The following is a 19,396-nucleotide window of genomic DNA, read 5'->3' on the forward strand; positions in this document are numbered from 1 at the left end:
GCTCAGTAACCATCCTGTGCGGTGAGCGTCGGCCCCAGGGCATCTGCCAGCTGGCCGCACACTCACTGTCAGCTCGAGCAGGACCACAGCTCTGCCTGGCCCCGGCAAGACCCTGGGAGGAGCGCCGGAGGAGGGGAGGAAGAGCTGCAGCCTGGGGGCAGTCCCCCTGGGGCTCTAGGGACCCCAAAACTGCGCTCAGCTCCGACTTCCTCCACTCCCCAGCTACATTCCTTTCTGGAAAGGAAACTGGCATCCCATAAACCATTAAAGGAGGGGGACCCACCCGAGTTAGTTCACCCCAACACACTCAGCCACAGGAGTTCAGTGTGGGATCCCCCGCCCTCCCCGCCCGCCACACACCCCGGGGGGAGAGCAGCCCCAGCCAGACAGGACACCCGACAGTCACCCTCCTCATATTAGTAGCACACCCATCACTGCTGTTGTTAAGGCAAGAAACACATTTATTGAGAGCACAATAGGGTGTGCCAAGCCCCAGGTCAGGCGCTTTCAAACCACATCACTCGCTCCTCACAACAACCCTGTGAGGTAGGTGTCCTCAGGTGTGGGCCAGTGAACGCTCCGCGGTTCCCCCAAGTCTCAGGGCTCCTGAGGGGTGGGCAGGGGTCCAGCCCACGTGTCTGAGCCTCAGATCAGTGCAGTCCATCAGCCAGAGGACGGGTGGCTACGCAAGGAGAGGCCAGGAGGGCTTGCCCCTCCTCGCAGGGGGCGGCCCTGGTCCAGAGTCTTTGGGTCCGGCCTGTCCCGCGGGGACGTGTGCAGGGTGTCCCTGTGGCTGCGGAGGCTGAGAGAGACACAGGTGCAGATGAAGGGGCCCGCTCCCCGTCTCACTGGCTGACAAGAGTTCTCATGCAGACAGGCAGGCCGGGGGGGCGAGGAGAGGAGAGCAGCCCCGGGACTGGACGCCACTGGACAACACAGGGAGAAGGCCCCGGCTCCCCGCAGCCGTGGGGGGCCAGGGGAGCACCCAGGCACCTGCTCCAGCCCCATCTAGCTAGTGCCTCTCCATCTCTGGGCTCCCCCACCCACAGAGACTTCCAGAAGCGTAGCCTTAGGACCTGACACCTTCCTGCACCCGTGACCTCTGCAAGTCCTTTCCTCACCACCCCCGGATTCCAGAACACTTGGCCTTTCTGAACACCACCCAAACCACTGCCAACTAAACTTGGATATTCTCTAAAATATCAGCCTCTCCCTCCTCTGGGGGTTCCTGAAAGTTCTCCCTGACCCCACCTCCCCCACCCACGCCGCCCCCTATACCTTTGGCCTCAACTCCCCTCCCCCCGAGCCTTGTTAAATCTCTGTATTTAAAAGCCAACCCTTCCCTCCCTCCCTCCCGGCCTCCCAGAGCCTGCCGGGTGCTTCCCTGACGTCCTCCACACCACACACCAGCCACTCGGGTCGCCACAGTTCTGGGGAGCACAGGGCTTTGGTGACCAGTGCCCACAGGCCACAGGGCACTGTGGTCAGACCCAGGGCCCACCGGAGAACAAGGGGTGAGGCCACCTGTGTGCCAGGTAACAAAGCATTTATTTTCACAGAAACAATGTCATTGAATCCCACAGTAACCGTGCCAGGGAAATGTGACTATTTCCAGGGTACAAGGGAGCAAAAATCAGCAACACCCAAGAGTGGCCTCGAACCCAAACCCTGATTCTCTGAACCAGCATACGGGGTGCAGCAAGGCACACTCTGCACTCGGGGCTCACCGGTGTCCTCTGAGCGGATTCTATTTTCCGTACCCATTCTACGGATGGGAAAACCAAGACTCGGGGTACCAATGACCTGCGCAAGGCCACCATGCTGGCAAACGGTGGCACCAGGACCAGAATTCAAAAGAGCAAGACCTAGAGAGTCCCGTCCCTCAACCTGTGCCCAGGTACCGTGCTTTAGGGAGTGAAAGCGGATGAAAGGAACCTAGGTCTGGAGTCCTTGTTTTGGGGGTGCCTCCAGCTGCATATCAGACTTGGCCCATGCCTTACAAGTTAATTGTCACCCACGGTGGGAACAAAGACATCTCAGGGGGAGACATCCACAGTCCCAGGGAGGGTGTGGGCATGACCAGGGCTTCCCTCCAGCCTGGGCATTACCCAGTGCCACGTTACCAGAATCACTTGGGCCACAACACAAACGAGGTCACTTGAGCCTAAATGAAGTTTTATTCTAGACATAAATACATCCAAAAATGTGCAGAAGACAGACATTTCTATCGGGAGGAACCCTCCTCTGGGCTGCACCTTCCCTGGACGGTGGGGGGAAGACCCCCAGCACACGTGGAGACCCTCAGGATTTGCCCTGAAGAGTCTTTGCCAAGAAAACACACTTTCCCCCTAAAGAAACAGTGTGGACTCAACTCGCCTATTAGCTGACTGTCAATTCAGTTCTTCCCGCCCATGAAAAACCCTGCCTTGTCAGTCCGTGAGCGTCTATTAGGCGACTACTAGTGCCTTGAAGGGTCAAAGCAGCACAGATCCTGCCCTCAGGAAATGGGGACCCAGCCCTGCCCATTTCTAGGGGTGGTTGGGATATCAACAATGGGTCACACAAAGGCCTAAGCTTCCAGGAGTCTGAGGCCCATTGGGGAGCAGACACCTGAACACAGACTCAGAGTCCCCTGGGAGGAGGGCCCTATCTACCTGTCCTCAGGAGCCTGGAGGCAAGCCCCACCCCCCGGCCCTGCTCAGACATGTTCTCAAGGATGTGGGATGTCCACGGGCCAGATGGCAAGAATGATACAGTGCGAGCCCCCACAGCGAAGCCCAAGGGAGGGGAGGGTGGGGGAGCTGGTCCTAGTGCCCCCAGCGGCAGGTGCAGGTCTAGCATGAGGCCAGACCTCACAATCAAAGGCTAACAGAAGGGGCGCCTGGGTGGCTCAGTGGGTTAAGCCGCTGCCTTTGGCTCGGGTCACGATCTCAGGGTCCTGGGATCGAGTCCCGCATCGGGCTCTCTGCTCAGCGGGGAGCCTGCTTCCTCCTCTCTCTCTGCCTGCCTCTCTGCCTAGTTGTGATCTCTGGTTGTCAAATAAATCAATAAAATCTTAAAAAAAAAATGCTAACAGAAGTGGCCAGGTGGCCGGCTGCGAGGGCCATAGAGTGGCCAGGTCCTGCCCACCGAGGCTGTGCAAGCAGGAGGCAGGAAGAGAGGGAGGCCAGTGAGGCTTCTGCTGCGGAAGGCGGGGCAGGAGAGAGGCTGGGGTGCAGAACTCCAAGCCACCCGGGCGGCAGGACGCTGCTTCCTTCACGCATCAGACAAGGGCCAGGCGAGAAACTCAGGGGTCTCCTGAGATAACCCCCCCACCTCAAATGACTCCCAATACCTCATTTAATGCGGCCAAGCTTCCCAGTCCCACTTGGAGCCAACCGAGCTCTGGAACACAATGGACCCCTGCCAGGGGTCAAGAACACGTGGGCCTGCAGAGGCTGGCCTCAGTCACTGGGAGAGCTTGGCTGGCAGGGTCAAAGGGCACCGTTCAGCCTGGCTCTGTTCCCCGCCCCCCGTCTCTGATCTCAGCTACCTCATTGAGAAACTGGGCCCACACTCCAGTCAAGCAGGAAGCTTGTGGGGTAGAGCGGTTAACAGCCCCGCCCCCAGACCAGACTGCAGACTGACTTCTCCACCTTCCAGCCAGAGAAGGAGGGAAGAGGGGGTGTGAGGAAATAAGGAACACAAGCCTTTCCCCTGCAGAGCAGAAGATGTCCCCTCTTCCTGCCTGGCAGACTCGACCTCAGGCACACACGGACATCTGCAGAAGCCGCCACAGACATGGAGTCGACAGGTACAGCAAAGCCCCAAGCAGTCCTCCCCAGGCAGCAACAACCTCCATGGGAGAAGCAGCAGCCAGGATGGAAAGTGGGACGAGGGGGGAGGTTCCAAGGAAGGAAAAAAGCCGTCACTCATTAATCAAACCAGTATTCACCCTGGGCCAGCTCCCTAACCACTTGCAGACCGCTCAGCCTCTGTCTTACACGTTCCATTGACTGCTGAAACACAACCGGCAAAGGTTCGGAACTTTCCAGACAACCCTCAGCATTCGACCATTCCCAATGAGAGCCGGAGTTTGGTCAGCTCTGTTGTAATGGACCTAGCCCCTGGCCTCACAACCACCCAGTGGAAGGAGCTTTCTGGTGACCCAGCGGAGAAAAAGAGACTGAGGGTCAAAGAGGAGAAGTGATTCGCTCAGCACTGCCCCGTTCGCTAGGTGCCCCCCCGGGGGGGGGTCTGCAGGTTCTAATTTGTAACACAGTACACGGACGGCTGAAGTTTCATCACACGGAGCCCCAAACGAGAATCCTGGTTTTCCGACAACACACGTCATACAGAAGTCCGTGAGATACGGTACAACGATTGTTAACAGGCTAATCAGGAGTGAAATATAAGCTCTTGGGAAGGGTTTTAACATCTGCCACTGGCGTGTGGTTACAGTTCACGGTGTGGGTGAAATGGAAGGTGACCCCTACCACTGGCTTGGTACTGTGTTAGGCACCCGGGCTGCTGGCATTTGAGCCCAAATGTTGGTAACTGAGAGAGGGGACGTGGCCGTGTCTTTGATGGCCGGTACCTAATATTCCGGTGGGCGGAAGCGGGGCGGGGCAGGGAGGGGGCACTGCTAAGGAGATCCCTTATGGAAACAGGCATGTGTGTTAAGTGCCGCCCACAGGCCAGACACAGCGGTAGGCAAGACCCAGTGGGTGCTTCCAACCTTTTACAGAGGTGAGCGTGAACGCGTACCCCAGGGGGGCAAGGGTGTTGCCCAAAGAGGCCCCCATCCCACTGGCATAAAGGTCCCTGCCAGAATGACTTCTATCGAACCCACGACGCCATGCCAACTTAGCACCCCATCCCACGATGCCCGCTGCCCATCTGGCGAAGCAATTTCCCGCTAACCTGCTGAGTCAGGCTGTCCCCCCCCCTCGGCCTGCCATCCACCCCCAGCAGCCCCCCGGGGGCACGCACACCGCCTGGTCAGAAACCCAGTTCAAAACCTTGGTTACAAGAATCCTCACAACAGCCCTGCGAGGTGGGTGCCGTTGTCCCCCCAGAAGACAGACTCAAGCTGTCACGGTCAGTTTAAACCACACACGTTTGTCCAGCTCCGGGGTCCTGGCTTTGCTCACTACGCCCTCTCTCCAATGCAATGAATAAACCGCAGAATTCTAAGGAGAGGCCCCAAGACTTCTGCCTTGTTCCATATGGGCAGCAGTGAGCTAAAGGGGGCAGGGGTCCCCCCCGGCCTGGGACCCGCGTCAACACCGGGGCCGTGTCCAGGTTTGCGAAGCACCACGTGTGTTGGATGCCCAGGTCTGCCAACAGATCATTCCAAGCAGACCCCCGCACGGGGCATGAACCCGGTCACCTTTGTGTGCAATCATCTCTCCCAATTTTCTCTAAACAGAACCCACCATTAACTAATTTTGAAAGGGACAGGAATGGCTCTAGGATCACCACCGGGCAAGACCAGGGTTCTTAATGACTTAAAAGCCAGCTCACGGCCAGAAGCAGCCGTCCATCTCAGACCCCCTAGCCGTCACTCTGGCCTCTTAAGGACACAGGTTATGATTTCTGAACACCTGGGTACACACTTTGCTGATTACCAATCAACCTAGTTTTGTAAGGAACAAAGTCAGGGAGGGCAATCAAGCTTCCCATGGAACTTGGGTCTTGAAGTTGGGGGAGCTGAGCCAAGGGTCAAGCCTTCTGCTGACACAAAGACGCGGCCCCTTGCAGACGGGCTCGTCTTTTCTTCCAGAAGGAGATCACTGGGATGAGTCCCTGGGAGCCAGCTCCAGTACAGCACCGGCTAACTTGGAAAAAATGGGGTGTGGACTGTGACGGAATGAAGGGATGAAGGAATGAAGGGGTGAGTTACAACCACTGCCGTCTGGTGGAGAAGCAGGGACGCTGAAGGCAAAGCTCGTGGCAGGGACCATGCACCAGGCAGGGCGGCCTGGGGAGGACTCCTCCGCTCACCGGCGGGGGGCCCTCTCGGACCCCGGCCCCGGATCCGCCGCGGTGGGTGATGCCTGGGAAAGCGCCATGGGGACAGAAAGCCGTGTGGGTGATGGTGGCAGATGAGTCCAGCTGGGACGTGCTCAGAGCAGTGACCCCGGAGGAGAAAGCTCTAATAAGGGTGTTCGCTTCATGACCACAGCCCAGGGCGCTGCACAGCCCGCCTAAGATGAAAAGGCTTGCTTTCAGGGAAGGGAGAAGCCAAAGCACCAGGTCAAGAAATGGAGGCCAAGTGCGCAGATGAATGGACGGATGGGTTCAATCAACGCTGGCAGTCACCGCGGGCCTCCCAAGCCTCGATGCTGGGACCCACAGGTGCGTGACTCATTCTGACGCAGGCAAACAGCGCTCAGTGCTGTAGTAGAGGGCTCTGCGGGAAGCAGCAGGGCGTGTTCTGGGAGGGAGGGCAAGCCCTCCGAGGGTGACACACCCTCCCCAAATGGTCTCGATGGCCTTTGAGCCCAGGTTAGTTTGTGGTGGGGCATGAGGGGAAACCCGAGAAGACCATGGGGTCCAATCTGCTCCTTGGATCACAGAATTTAATCGCCCCATTGAAGAAAACCTGAAGGGTTCTCCACCAATCCTGATCCAATATGTCCCATCCGTCTAAGGACTCAGGGACATTTGCTGACACATCACAGGACACTGGGAATGCTAAGGACAGCAGATGGTCTCTCCTGATTCCCTACGAGGCGGTAAATGACGGTCCAGGGGGCTGGCTCCCTCAAAAGGAAACAGGGCTGGGTGTCAGGGCTGGTGGGAAGTCACCAGCTCATGGCCCGAGATGCTAGGCATGGTTCTCTGGACCTCGGAGAATCAAAGAGCTATTCCTGTCCCACGAGAGTTCCAGAGGGTGCGGTGTAGTTTATAAGTCATAAATGCATGAACCCACCCAGGGGATACGATCTTAAATGTTGTCAGGCTGCCAAATGGAAAATGTCCCCACCCCCCATCTCCAGGAAAAAGCAAATCCTAGTCAAATAGACCTCCAAGACCATTTAGACCCACCCCCACACCTGCTATGTGAATCCCCTTTAAACTACCCCCATCAAGGGTCTGCCCAGCCTGCCCCTTGAATGCCTCCAGTGACAGAGGGCTCACTACATCCCCTCCCATTCCATCCTTGACCAGTCTCACCAGAAAGCCATGACCCAATGGACTTGGACAAACAGTTCACAGAAGAGAAAATACAATTGGTTAACAAGGATACGTGAAAATGCTCAACCTTCATTAGTAATCAAAGCAATGCAAGTTAAAATGACAGAAAAGCACTGTTTAACAGAGAGAAACTAGCAATATCTTAACAAAATGCTAATACATTGCTGGACATTATAAAATGGTCTAGGCCCTCGGAAATCAGTCAACACCCACACAAACTCCCCGGCCTTTCGCTCGAGCAGCTCGACCCCAGGAAAACCAGTCACATTCAGCACTCACGCTTTCACCCATCCGTCCACCATGCGCCATCCACACCATGGCAGGCACTGGGGGTACAAAGATCAATCTGGCAAGCTCCTCGCCCTCTAGGGGCTCACAGTCTAGCAGGAGAAACTGGCATGCCATGAAGCAATGGTCATTTCGGGGTGAAGGAAAGCAATTCGTTAAGAATGAGAAAGAGTGGATGTGCGCAAAGCCATTCGCCGTGGTGGGATTCAGAGCATTAGGGGAAGAAACAAAAAGATGAGTTATACGTCACAGTAGCAAGTAGGCATTGCAAATGATGACCTATAACCGCTCAATGGGACGCAACACAGCCAGTGAGGCGATGATTTTTTTTTCATGGAAAAAAGAAAAACGCTGATGACAAAAACATTGCATGGAAAATGCAGGATATATGTGGTGAAGAAGGCATGGTTTAAAGGTTTCAAAACTGAATGCTTATTTAAAAAAAAAAAAAAAGATGTCTATTAAAAAAAAAGTATGCCCACAGACAAGAATGCGAAGGGGAAAGAGACAGAGGCGTGACGTGGCAGCGTGATGGGTGACCTCCTGCTCTAGGTCATGTGCCATCCACACCGTTTACATTAGGAACACGAGGGGGGCCTTGGCCTGTCTGCCCCCTGAGGCCCCGCCTCCAGCCTCCAGCCTCCAGCCTCTGGAAGGCCAGCCCTGGGGCTGAGCTTCCAGAGGAGGGAGTTGGGAGTCACAGAGGAGTCTAAGACGAGCTCCCGGGTCACCGGGGGAAGGATCTGTGCACGGAGTGCATGCAAAAGTCCAAGTCCAAGAGAGAAAATTGGCTCTCGTTTTAGTAAGTTAAAAGAAAGAAAAACACACTGAAGATGTGCCCTGATCAGAGGGGAGCACTGAGATCCCAACTCGGAACTGGTGGGTGGGTCGGGAATGATAGGGGCCCCACAGGAATCCCCACTCTGGCTCCTGCAGCCGCTGGTGGGGTGGTGGGCACCAGAGGGGAAGCCCTGTCCTGAATCTCAGCACCCCAGAAGTGGAGACCCTTAGAACATCAGATTGAAAACTCTAAAGGGCCAAAGATTCTGAGGGTCTTGACCTGACACCCCTCACGCCCTCTGCATTCCCAAGAACAGACCATCGCCTGGATCCCAAACCACACACCCATCAGGGCACCCGCGGGTCTCCCTGGACCTTCTCCCATTGGCCCGTTTCCAGCCCCTGGGACCCCTCCACAGCCCCTCTGACACGGGGAGAAGGCTCCCCCAGAGGTCAGTTCCTCTTCCTCTGCTTCCCCCAGGTGTTTGGCTATGGCCCCCTTCCCCTCCTCCTCCTCCTCGTCCTCCTCGTCCTCCTCGTCCTCCTCGTCCTCCTCCTCCTCCCTGCACACCCAACATTTTAAAGCCTTCCTGCACCTCAACTGACTTCAAATAACCACAGAAAGGTTCCCCTGCCCTGCCCCCACCCTAGTGCCCATGGTGACATGTGGGCTGGTCAGGGAAGCTCTTTGGGGGGTCCCTGGGTTAGCAGGTGCCTCAGGCTTCCTGAGTGTAGGTCCCCAGGCTTCCAGCCGGCTGAGGCAGAGCCCAGAGCCCCCGGATTCCTAAGGAGGAGGAGAGCAGAGCCCTGCTCCCATGGCCCAGGCAGGTGGTCCTGGAGGCACAAAAAGTGGCTCCAGATGCATGAATGCCATCCTCCATTCCGGGCCACGCGAGAGGCGTGGAAGTCACCCTAGTCCCCCTCACTCCCTCCTCACGTCCTATCTTGAACTCTACAGCTATGAATCCTGAGCCCCGCTTCACTGCCCCAAGTGAACACCTTCAGCGTGGCTGCCCCACCCCCAGCAGCAGTACCCCCACCCCTGCGCCTGCTCCCACCCAGTGTCCAGAACCACTGCAGGCCTTAGCCGCGCCCCGGCCCTGCCCCAGCCCTGCCCCTCTGGGGGTCCTGGTGCTCCCCGCCCCGCACCTAGGCGGTACCTCCTGCTCAGGGCACTTGTCACAAATCCAATTTTGGTTTCACGTCCCAAAGGGACACTGAGAGGTCAACAGGGACTTGGGTTGTAGTTTTCGCAGACAAACAGGCACGTAACACACAACTGCACAAATCCTGTCCACTACAGAGAGAGAGGAGACCGGACAGACCCCGGAGGCCCCGGGGTCAGAGATGTCAGTACACAAGACCTTCCTGACCTGCCGGGGCCCCCGAGGGCAGGTCAGGAGGAGAAGGACAACTCCAACGCACATCCCAATGCAACCGCTGCCTGATACAGAAGACATCGGAGAACAGGCGAGAAGACAGGAGGCCTTGAAACGGGCTCTGGGGATGCCATGTCAAGGGGGCCGGGATCCCGGGACCACATCTGTACCCCGGGCCGAGGTGCACCTGCCCCGCACTGAGAAAGGCAAGCGGCCACCGCTAGACCAGGCTGGAGGGCGCGTGGGCACCTTCCAGAAGGTTTCATGAACAAGGTTTCTGGTGACCTGCCCCTGGGCACCTGGGTCATGGGGCTCCTGGGTCAACCTCCGCAGGCGCTCCTGGCCCAGTGCCCTCCTTTCCCCGCACACCCCCCTGCAGCCCAGGGGCGGCCCCGGGGCCTCCTGCTCCCTTGCCCTCTGCTGCCCCCTGGCGGGAAGAGCCTCCCTCACACGTGACCCAGCCCAGGGAGGGGCCGAGACCCCCACCTGGCGCCGCACCCCTTGTTCACGCAGCCTTCTGCAAGGCCCCCGCCCAAGCCTGCCGCTTCCCCAGGGCTACGGACAGGGCACTGCCCAGAGGCGGGTCGGCGTCTGCCCCCACAATCCATCCGAGCGGGAAGCTGAGGCCCTTCCAAGGTTACAGATGGGGACACTGAGGGTCGGAGGAAGGAGGTGAACTGGCCCTCGCGGCCAGGACATGCCCCAGCACTCTGCGGCCGGGCCCTCCTGAGCCGGCCCCTCCTGGCCAGGCCAAGTGCGCGCAGCAAGCACACAACATGCCAAGAGCCATCCCTCTCCCTACCCTCTCGCTCCGCCAGCCGGACTCAGGGCCCAAGAAACCCCTGCCTTCCTCCCCTTCCTCCCCTGCTTCCTCCTTCTGTGTTCCTCTCTTCCTTCCTTCCTTCTTCCTCTTTCCTTCCTTCCTTCCTCCTCCCTTGTTCCCTCCTTCCTCTTTCCTCCTTCCTTGTTCCTTCCCCGCCCCCCTTCCAGCTCCTCCTCTGTAGTCCTCCGCAGACAGAGCCTTGGGTGTGCAGACCCCCCTTCACAACCCTTAGCTAGGTGCTCACCTCGCATTTTTTTCCCAATTCCTTTCTCTTATTTCTTCCTAAATCTCACCTTCCTGACTTTCTATCACTCCTCCCCGCAGGAAGACGAATCCAGTTCCCCCATCCGGGGCCCTCCTTTCCCTTCCTGGTCCCCTGTGAGCCCCCTGCCCCGTGCACACCAAGCACCATGCCCCAATGCCCATCCGCAAACTCTCTTCCTGGCCCTGAGCCAACTACTACACCTAGGTATTTGTTCTTTCCTTTCCGAGCCGCCATTGCATCTATTTCATTAAGGTGAGAGAAGGCGCAGCCTTGTCATCGGGCGAGCTATTTCCTTTATTTTTCATTTATGCTCTGAGAGGAGTAATGCATTTATCTATTTAAGGAGAGTGTCTATAAACTAATTATAATCCCTCGTCACACAAGCTCTCCCAACTCTCCATTTGTCACTGTGGTTGTTTTCATGTTTATTATCTTCCATTTTTGGTCTTTTGCTTCTTTTTCCACTCCCTCCACTTCCCTTGTTCTAGAAACAGGGACTGATCAATCTCATGGACCTTTAGGACCAAGAAGCTCATGGCTAATCCTAACAGAGCCTGCTCTTTCGGACACACCGGCCGTGACCTTCTCTGGGGTCTTCCCCTCTGCCTCGGCTCTCCTCCTCTCTCTTCCCCTCTGTGGCTGGGTCCCTGGGTCTTTTTGCTCTTGGGGGGCGGGGGGGCTCAGGTGCCCAGAGTCAGATGAGTGACAGTCCCAAGGGCAGTGCTCTCCTGGCAGTCCCGCGCATCTCCATTTCTAATTCAGTCATCCCTGGGCCCATTCATTCTTTCTGTCACCCTTTTATTTCAATATTTATTCTTTTATTTATGGACCTCAGGTGCACAGAATTGGATTAGCCATAATCTGTGACTCCCGGAGCCTTCGCAGCGCCCGTGGACGTGAGGCTTCCTTTTGTTCATTCATTCCTCCCACTGGTGGTTCGGGTCAGGATTTACTTCCCCATCTCCAGAGCCCAGTTTCGCATCAGTCGTAACTCCGGGCTCGGGCCGCCTGCTTGTGTTCTTACTCTGGTGTGGGCTCTGTCTCTCGTGGGTCGTGGGTCGGTCTCTTTACTGATGGTCACGTTTTTATCATTTATAAACTCTGGGACCCCAGGTCTGAATGAATGTGGATGATCGGTGCTAAGCCAGTTCCCTCTCCTAGACCTCATTGTTTGACCTATTGATTTATTACTTTTTATAGTTGTTTTTTTTTTATTTTAACTTTTTCCCCTTCTTGATTGTTTTGTTTTGTTTTCCTCCCACTCTTTTAATCGTTCTCACTGCCTTTCACTCAGCTGGAAATCAGACACCTTCCTCACTGGGTATCATAAACCTTTTTTCTCTTCTACTCCTTCCCTGGAGCGCTCCCGTATCCATCCAGGCCTTCTCCCTAATGAAGTCACTACTCTTTTGCCCCTAGAGTTAGGTGTGTCTACACATAACTGCGTACCCGCTCATCTACTGCCCACCGTCCACCCCACCCCCAGCCCATTCTCATGCTTCTCTCTGCCTCGCTCCTTTCTTGCGATCTTTTGATCTCTGACACTCAGTCGCGCAGACCCCTGAATCCTAATGCCTCCTGCAAATGGCCATCCCCAACCTCTGTGGCTCCGTGGTTCCTTCCTTCCTTCTCTCCTTCCTTCCAACCATTCTCCCTTCCTGTTTTCTTTTTCTTTATCAGCTACTTGTTCCACTACTAATGGATGTAAGTGCTCAGACTGACCTATGACCGTCCATGGTTCGAGCCCACCCCCTCCCACGGATGTCTGTCCTGGCCCCCATCTCTCCGCCCTGGCCCCCATCTCTCTGTTTGGTTGCCAGCCACCCTGAGAGCTGTCCTTCCCTCCAATGCCAGCTTTGCTTCTCCCCTCCACTTGCCTGCCTTCCTTCTCCAGGGGCTTCAGGGCCCCAATGAGATGAATGACAACCCTGTTGCCGTTCCCGGCTCCCCTTCACTCTGCCCCCTCGGGTTTCTCTGGGTCCTGAGTTACTTGTTGATTTACAGACGTCTTACTTGATGGACAGCACCCTGGCTTGTGGAACTGGACTCACTCTAACTTCTGCTGCGTGACAGCCCTGCACCCTGAGTTCCACCGCCGTCTACCCGCATGAGTGTACACCCGTTCCTGGACTTCTGGACCTGCTCCTTTTCCTTCCATGCTTCTTGATTTTTATTTGGATATTTTACTTTATTCTCCCTTGTATCCTTTCATGGGACAGATTCAGCTCCCAGGACTGAGGGACACCACAAGCCCCTGCCACCACGCTCCCATCCGGGTCTAGGAGTTTCCACCAGTCACTCTCTCTTCTTGGCTTTCTTTCATTTGGTATTTATTCATTTACATGTGCCTGGAGTTAGAAAACTTCTGGTAAAAGTTAACTCACTTCTTTGGTGTCCTGGGTTCTCCCCGCCTCTTAATATATATATATACATATTTATATATATATAAATAAAATATATATGTGTGTGTATAGATATATATATATATATATATATATATATATATATATTTTTTTTTTTTTTTTTTTTTTACCTATCCTTCAAACTCTTGGCTGCTAATTTATTTGTCTATGCCAGGAGCCCACCTGCGGACTCGTTGTAACGCCTGGTCTGCGATCACCTGATGTACTCCTCCTTATATACTTGTGCATGCCCTAATTTAAGAAAATACTAGTTCTTCCTTTCATTTACTATTTACTTTTTGCCATGCTCTCCCCCCACCAATTGCCTGCTCCATCACACCCCCTCTCGTACCTGTTTCATTTTCATGGGACTCACCCTCTCGTTCTCACCAGGGCTTGGGCAATCCTTTCAGTGACCTTCTCCTTAGGCTTTTTCATTTTAATTGTGCTTTGACACACAAAAAGCCATGTACAGAACCCCAATGAGACTGGAGGGAAGTGTGCACCATGAACCTGTCATTGAGATCCTTGTTCTAAACCTACCCATCACCTCCAGAAGCTTCCTCCCGCCTGGAAGGATCGTTATCATCACCATCATTCATGATCAGAACACTTCACAGAAGATCTAGCCTCCTAGAGGGTGTGTAAGCACACGACACGGCCCTGTGGCTACTGGCTTCTGCGTTTCCACCTCGGGTCCTTGGCTCTCCTATTTCATTTTATTCTTTTACTGGTAAACTTCAGGGACTGTCTATTTGCATCACACCTATGTCTGGGTCTATGGTGACTGGGTGTCGGCTCGTGAGTGGCTCTCTTTACACACTGACTGAACACTTTACTGATTTAGAGATCGACGGCCTTCGCATCGAACGGGATCTCGGTCATGGCACTCTCGTCCCGGCCTGCTCCCTCCTTTACCTAGTTATGTGTTCATCCACTCCTTCCTGCTTTCACTCATCCAGCCACGGGCCCTTATTTGGATCAGGTAACAGATACCCGTGAAATGCCCTCCCAGTAGGAGAAACAGAACACCCACCGTATCTTAGACCCTCCTGCTTGCTCCCACCAAGCTGACCACCAAGGCACAAGCCACAGTCCCTAACACATACACATGGCAGACGCAGGGACAGGCAGAGTCAAGGTTAGTGCAGCCGGCCCGCCCCCACCACCCGCCGCCCCCCGGGCTCACGTCCTAGACCAACGGGGACAGATATAGAATTAGGGCCGGCTTCCCCAGATCCCCTCGGCAGGGCAGACGCATCCCCCTGGACCCCGGTGAATGGCCATCCCCATGAGAAACCTGTTTCAAGACCCCAGAGTACACAGAGACACACACACACACGTCGTACACAGTCTCCCCGGTGGGAAGCGACAGACATGGCGTTCTTTTCTAAACAGACGGCTTTGTCTGTAGCAATATGAAAATATTTTGGCCTTTCAAGGCAAATACAAAAGAAACTACCCATTACCATTGCTGAGTGTCTCAGTCCCAAACAATAAAGAACTTGAAGAGGTTTAGCCGGAAACTTTGAAGACAGAAAATCTGCCCATTCTGTTTTCCAGACATTTCAAGGGGGTGAGCGAAGGTCATTGGAGCTGGAAGCCCGTTTGAGAGGCTGGTCCCTCGGCCCGCGTTTTTTCCTTGGCCCTTTGAAGGGCCCCCCAGCTCACAAGGGCACTTCCATCCTAGTCTGCCCTGGGGCACAAGAGCCAAAGGGACACTCAATAATGAAAGGGCCATTCATGGAGAGGAGCTAGAGAGAAGGAATTCTTTGGGGGTCCGGCACTCGAAGCCGCCTATAGAATTCTTTTGCCACAGAGACAACACAAGGAGGCTGGGGGTCCTGCCTTACAACACAAGCCCCCCCCCAAAGGTCTGCAATCAGTTTGCCTCACTGGGCACCCACCTCCCCGTGAGCGCCCCCTTGGCCAGCGCTCACCAGGCCCCCCCCAACCCAGGCCTCACCTGGCCATGTGCTCTGGGCAGCAGCCCCCCACCCTCAGTGACGAGCCCACAGATGTGTCCCCCACACCCCAGCAACTTACGATTTGAACACCGGAGGGTGCTGGGTGGCGTGTCAAGGTCTCTCCTTCCGTGGACGATTCCGGATGGCGTCTTCAGCTGGAATGAGAGAGCGCAGGGTCACTGGGTGGAAACTCACCCAACTAAAGCAGGGACTCCCCAACTCCCCAGCAAGCGTGGAATTGGTGAAGTCAAGCATTTCTCTTTTCCGTACATGCTCGCGTGCTCACTCACCTGCCAAGCTCCCCACCCCAGCCTCAGCGGCGGGCAGAGTGGATGGGCGCAAGCCCAGAGACAGGCACGCAACTCCTAACCCAAGAGCCCTTGGCTTAGTGCGACGCATGGAACTAAGTGCCAAAGACTTTGAACGTGAATGACAGCTGATCTGAACACCAAAAGGGTGCGGAGCAGACTCCCTGGAAGGGCATCCCACCACGGAGGAAGAGCAGCGCTGAGACACAGCGTGTCCTCGGGCCGAAGTCGACAGGGCAGGGCGTGAACGTGGGTAGGACTAGAGCGGCAGGCTGGGGATCACAGACTGTGGAGTCTTGAATGGACAGTGTGTCCTAAAACTGTGGCACACAGTCAGGGGACAGAAGACCGTGGTGCCTGGAGAGATGCCTCCTCTTTAATGATTACGTGCACCTTTCAATCAGCACCGTGACAGGCTGTGTCCAGGCACATCAAACCTTATGTTTCAAGCATTTGCCTTAAAGTTAAAAAAAAAAAAAAATTGAGTTCAGTAACAGAAGTTACTACAGATCTGTCAAAACACACCAATGGTACAAGAGGAAAGAGGAAACCCAAAGAATGGCATAAGTGCTGGACTTCAGTCCACAGCAACGTTATCAACGACTGGCCAACCAGCTAATCATGTGCCACACAACGCCAGCTGTTACAGCTGTTAGTGACAGGAAAACTCGGGGACGGGGACAGGTATAGGAATGCTCTGTACCTGGCCATTCACTTTTTCTATAAACCCGAGGCTGCTCAGGAAGAAAAAAAAAATCTATTTGTTAAAACAAAACAAAACAAAACAGATTTTTCTAAGTGAGTTGACTTTAAACACACGTGCCGTGGAGTCTAGGGAGGGTGAGTAGCTGCGGCGGGAGGGCAGTCGGCCCGATGAGGTCTCTACAGCTCTGTGAGTTGGGTGAGGGCACAGCCAGAGGTCGGGGCCAGAGAGCGCACAGGCAGGGAGCTCCAAGGTAGGGAGGCAGCCCTGTGCAGCTCCCCCTGCCCTGACGTAAGCCCTGTGGGGTGCCCTCCACTGTCTACACCTCCCCAAGACTTGGCCGGGACACTGCAGGGTACGCCTCTTGCTTCTAAATCCTCATAAAAATTCCTTCCCTGGCCTCGAGCTTCCAAAACCCTGTTTTTTCCTAATCGGTTGATTTTATAACCAAAAAAACAAAAGTCACTAAAAAAATAAATAAATGTTAACTGAAGAGTCATAAGCTGGTGGACGGCCAAAGACAGTCTCTGGTGATACACCAGCTCCATCTGGAGCTGGAGACCACCTTAGCTCGTTTCCAGCCCTCCCTGGGAGCCTGTGAGCACCTGGGGTGGCCCTCTGCTCGTGATCACAGTCCCAAGGTGACACTGGGACTCCAGTGTCTGGACTCCAGTGTCTGAACACACAGCCAGACCCTCCTCTCCCCCAGCACTGCCAATTCCCGTGGGAACAAGGGGTAGGAGTGGGGGTGGGGGGAGGAGTACTTTGGTGTGTTTAATAGGACCAAGGAAATCAGGTCGCTTGGGGCATCTGTGTTTTTTCTCCTGCTTCTGCCCCCGGGGCTCCATGAGTGCCCCCCTCCCCGCCCCCAACCCCTGGAGCGCCTGACAGTCCTGGATTAACTTTGAGGCAGACCCAGGCTGCCTGCAAAGACATGGCGCTGGCCAAGTCAGACCCTGGGTTCAAAGCTGCATGCAGCACAGCCCTGGGTCTGCCGGGATCGAAGATAACAGAGCGTGGGGCTGGAAGGGTAACAGATGTGGCGGGGAAGCCACAGGGATGAGTCACTGTCTGGAGCCCAAGGAAGACACAGGGCTTCCTTATGGGGTCCAGAGACACCACGGCCACCAGCATTTGATCTCATCTCCTAAATGCCTGCCCTGAGCTCCTGATCCAGGAAGCCCTGGTGGACATCCCAGAAATATCCCAGTGGCTTCCCGGGATTAGCCAAGTCTAGCTCCAGGGGCGCCTGCAGGGCTCAGACGGTTCAGCATCTGCCTTCGGCTCTGGTCATGATCCTGGGGCCCTGGGATCAAACCCGGCATCGGGCTCCCTGCTCGGCGGGAAGCCTACTTCTCCCTCCGCCCCTCCTCCCTGCTTGTGTTTCCTCACTCTCAAATAAATAAATTAAATATTTTTTAAAAAAGAAAAGAAAAATCTAACTCTTCACCTCAAGATTTTAAAAGAGGCCAGCGGCCCTTTTCCAGCGGCCAACAGGACCTAACGGGTCTGGCATGGCATGCCTTTGATACAAAGAACTTATGGATGTTTAGAGCAGGGAGAGACACAAAAGGATTATTTTCAATCAAACGGTGATTTCCAGAACTAGAGCCCGTAGTTTATACAAATAATCAGCCTCGCCTCAGATCTCAGGCTTCCCACCTGTTGAGTGAAGACCGCCCTCCCACAACTTCCCTTACAGACACAGGCTCTTCGCAAAACTAATTTCCTGTACCTTTGTGAAGACCGGGCCCTGGACATTATGGACCCATTTATGAAAATGGGAGCGGTAATTGGGACATCTTTTGAAATCACGTCCCCTCTCTCGCCGGCCCCCGTCAGCCCTCTAATTTCCCTTGGCCGGACCACGGAGGATGTTTACATATGCCTGTTCCTGGAACCCGCTCTCTGCTACAGGAGTGGGCAATTAGAGAGAATTAGGGCCTATTTGGTGTATGTTTACGGTTTATGGCTGGAGTGGTGGAGGCAGCCTCAGGAAAGGCGGCCGCTCGTCTAATTGAGGCTAGCGATTTCTCGATTCCTCATTTCTACTCCCAGGTATTATATTAGCAACCAAGGTCACGAAACAAAGGCCGCAGCCCACAGTGGCAATAACCAGGCGCGGCAGCGGCCCAGGGCTCCGGGGATTTATTTACCAAGCACAGGCGAAGCACAAAGGGCTACCTAGAGGCAGCTTCTAAGTTGGGTCAGGGACAGGCAGCTGGCACAGGCCTGGTTACTGAACACTATTCCAGAAGTTGCCACCCTGATGGCTTTTTCAGTTCTCAGCTGAGCGGGCGGAGGCACCGGCAAGAGGTGTTGCCCAGCGTCTCATGACCAAAGGGCACGGGGTGAGCCCTAGGGGCTGGCACGGCCAGCCGCATCCTCCTGGGACTGCCGCCACGGGGCCCGTCTCGTTGCACACTGACCACTCCACAGCCCAGGGAAGTTTTCCAGGCCTGGCCAGCGGCCCACCCGTGTGGAAAAAAATGCTCCATAAAATGCCATCCTGGCCCCAGAGTATGTCGGCAAGCCCCTGGGAGCTAGCTTGGGGCGTGAGCGCTGTGGTGATCCTGTCCACGAAAAGCTGACCGTGGGGATTGACCCATGACTATGCTAGTCAAGCTGGTTGCTACCAGCAGTGGGTTTCACACCCAGGGCCTGCTATCCGAGACAGGGCACCGGCCCTCTCTACTCTCTGTGTCCTCTCTAAAGCAGAGGGGGTGGGACAGCAGGGCACCAGCGAGCTCTGATCTCCTGACTTGCAAACCAACCAACCAACCAACCACAGAGGACCAATGAGGCACCTGAAAGGATCCTAGAGCTTCAGGGGCCTCGGCTGATGGCGATCCTGCATTGCCCCATGTTACAGATGGGAAAACTGAGGCCAGAAGGCTAGAGACAGGATCCAAAGTCACACCCAAAGTTGGGGCTGAGCACGGGCTGGAACCAGGTCACCAAAAGACCGTGTCCAGAACACTCATTCAGAACCTTCTCCACTGAACACGTCGCGGGTAGTGGGGGTGTGCCCTTCCTCCAGTCAAGAGGCAAGTGGGGGCCCTCTCTGGGCACACCTTCCACCTACCACCCCCTCTGTTGAAACAGGGCCCTTGCCTTTCCCAGACTGACATCCCATGTTCCTTCTGCCTTAGAGAATACACAGAGCTGACTGCCCCATTCTACAGATGGGGAAACTGAGGCCCAGAAGCCAGCAGCAAGAGGCTCCGACCAAGACTGAGACGGGGACTCCTTTCCTCTCATGGCTGGGATTTCTACCCCAGTCACCCCAGAGGGGCCAG

General features: G+C 55.4%; 1 protein-coding gene across 1 annotated transcript in view; it reads right to left on the reverse strand.

Moving 5' to 3' along the window:
• Positions 1-438: 438 nt before the first annotated feature.
• LOC116856219 overlaps positions 439-19,396 on the reverse strand; it is a 33,484-nt gene continuing 14,526 nt past the window's right edge. The window contains 2 exon segments of the mRNA XM_032839540.1: positions 439-802; positions 15,166-15,241. Coding sequence (XP_032695431.1) covers positions 651-802; positions 15,166-15,241 — 228 coding nt within the window. The 3' untranslated portion in view covers positions 439-650.

This window comes from Lontra canadensis, unplaced genomic scaffold, assembly GCF_010015895.1.
Source record: "Lontra canadensis isolate GAN:19392208 unplaced genomic scaffold, GSC_riverotter_1.0 scaffold108, whole genome shotgun sequence".
NCBI lineage: Eukaryota > Metazoa > Chordata > Mammalia > Carnivora > Mustelidae > Lontra > Lontra canadensis.